At 37.2% G+C, this 850-nt stretch overlaps 1 protein-coding gene across 1 annotated transcript in view; it reads right to left on the bottom strand.

Annotated features, from left to right (window-relative positions):
- Positions 1-316: 316 nt before the first annotated feature.
- LIN52 (lin-52 DREAM MuvB core complex component) overlaps positions 317-850 on the bottom strand; it is a 23935-nt gene continuing 23401 nt past the window's right edge. Inside the window, exon 7 of the mRNA XM_027769107.1 lies at positions 317-774. Coding sequence (XP_027624908.1) covers positions 731-774 — 44 coding nt within the window. The 3' untranslated portion in view covers positions 317-730. The remainder of the gene's footprint in view (positions 775-850) is intronic.

Below are 850 nucleotides of genomic sequence, written 5' to 3'. Positions count from 1 at the left end.
TGCATCAGGACCAACAGATGGTGTAATCGTTACATCGCTGGACTCCCACATGGTGGACTGAAGTTCAAGTCTGGGACCTCGCAGCTTAAAAATCACATCAGGCATGCGTGCAAGGGTGCCCAAAATTCCAAGAGGAGAATGAAGAAGGGATTGCAGTATGGCCATTCCCCCGGGGTTATTTCTCGCTTTCTGTCTCTCTATCTCTCCAGTGAGCGCACATGCCCTCTAGGAAAAAAATCAATAAAATAAAATTTAAGACAAATTCTATTTAATTCCATTGTCCATGAACTTTCTGAAGTACTCTCATATTTTAAGGGAATTTAATATAAAATAACTGCCCAAAGTAAGTCAAGGGGCTCCAGCCATTTGAGAGGCCATAAATACCTGTAAGAAAAGTTAGTGTATTCTAAAATCTGCACACCAAAACGGTTATCTGAGGCATAATCATGTACCAAATCAAAAGGTAGAATTGAAATGTAGTTACTATCAGCTCTAGAAAGTTCTCATTATTATACTAACATAAAACAATGCTCTTGGAAGTGACAGACAGTGTTTTAAAGACAAATATATTTCACATTTTTTTCTTTCCATCATCTTTATCAGTGCAGATATTTGCATGAAAACAGGATCCCTAGTCCTTGGGGATTCATCAGTTCCTACTGCTTATTTTTCATACATGTCATCGTCTCAATTAATGCAGGAAAAAGGATTAAGACATTGAAATGCCACATCAGAGTGTCGAGTAAAAGTCAACCCCTAGAGTAGATGAATAACCTGTAAGGGAAAAAAAAAAAAAACCTTGCTTTTATGCAAATACACTATGCTATGCACAAAAAAAAAAAAACAAGAG

This window comes from Tupaia chinensis, unplaced genomic scaffold, assembly GCF_000334495.1.
Source record: "Tupaia chinensis unplaced genomic scaffold, TupChi_1.0 Scaffold148607_1, whole genome shotgun sequence".
NCBI classification, from domain to species: domain Eukaryota; kingdom Metazoa; phylum Chordata; class Mammalia; order Scandentia; family Tupaiidae; genus Tupaia; species Tupaia belangeri.
This window is presented reverse-complemented; position numbering and strand designations above follow the sequence as displayed.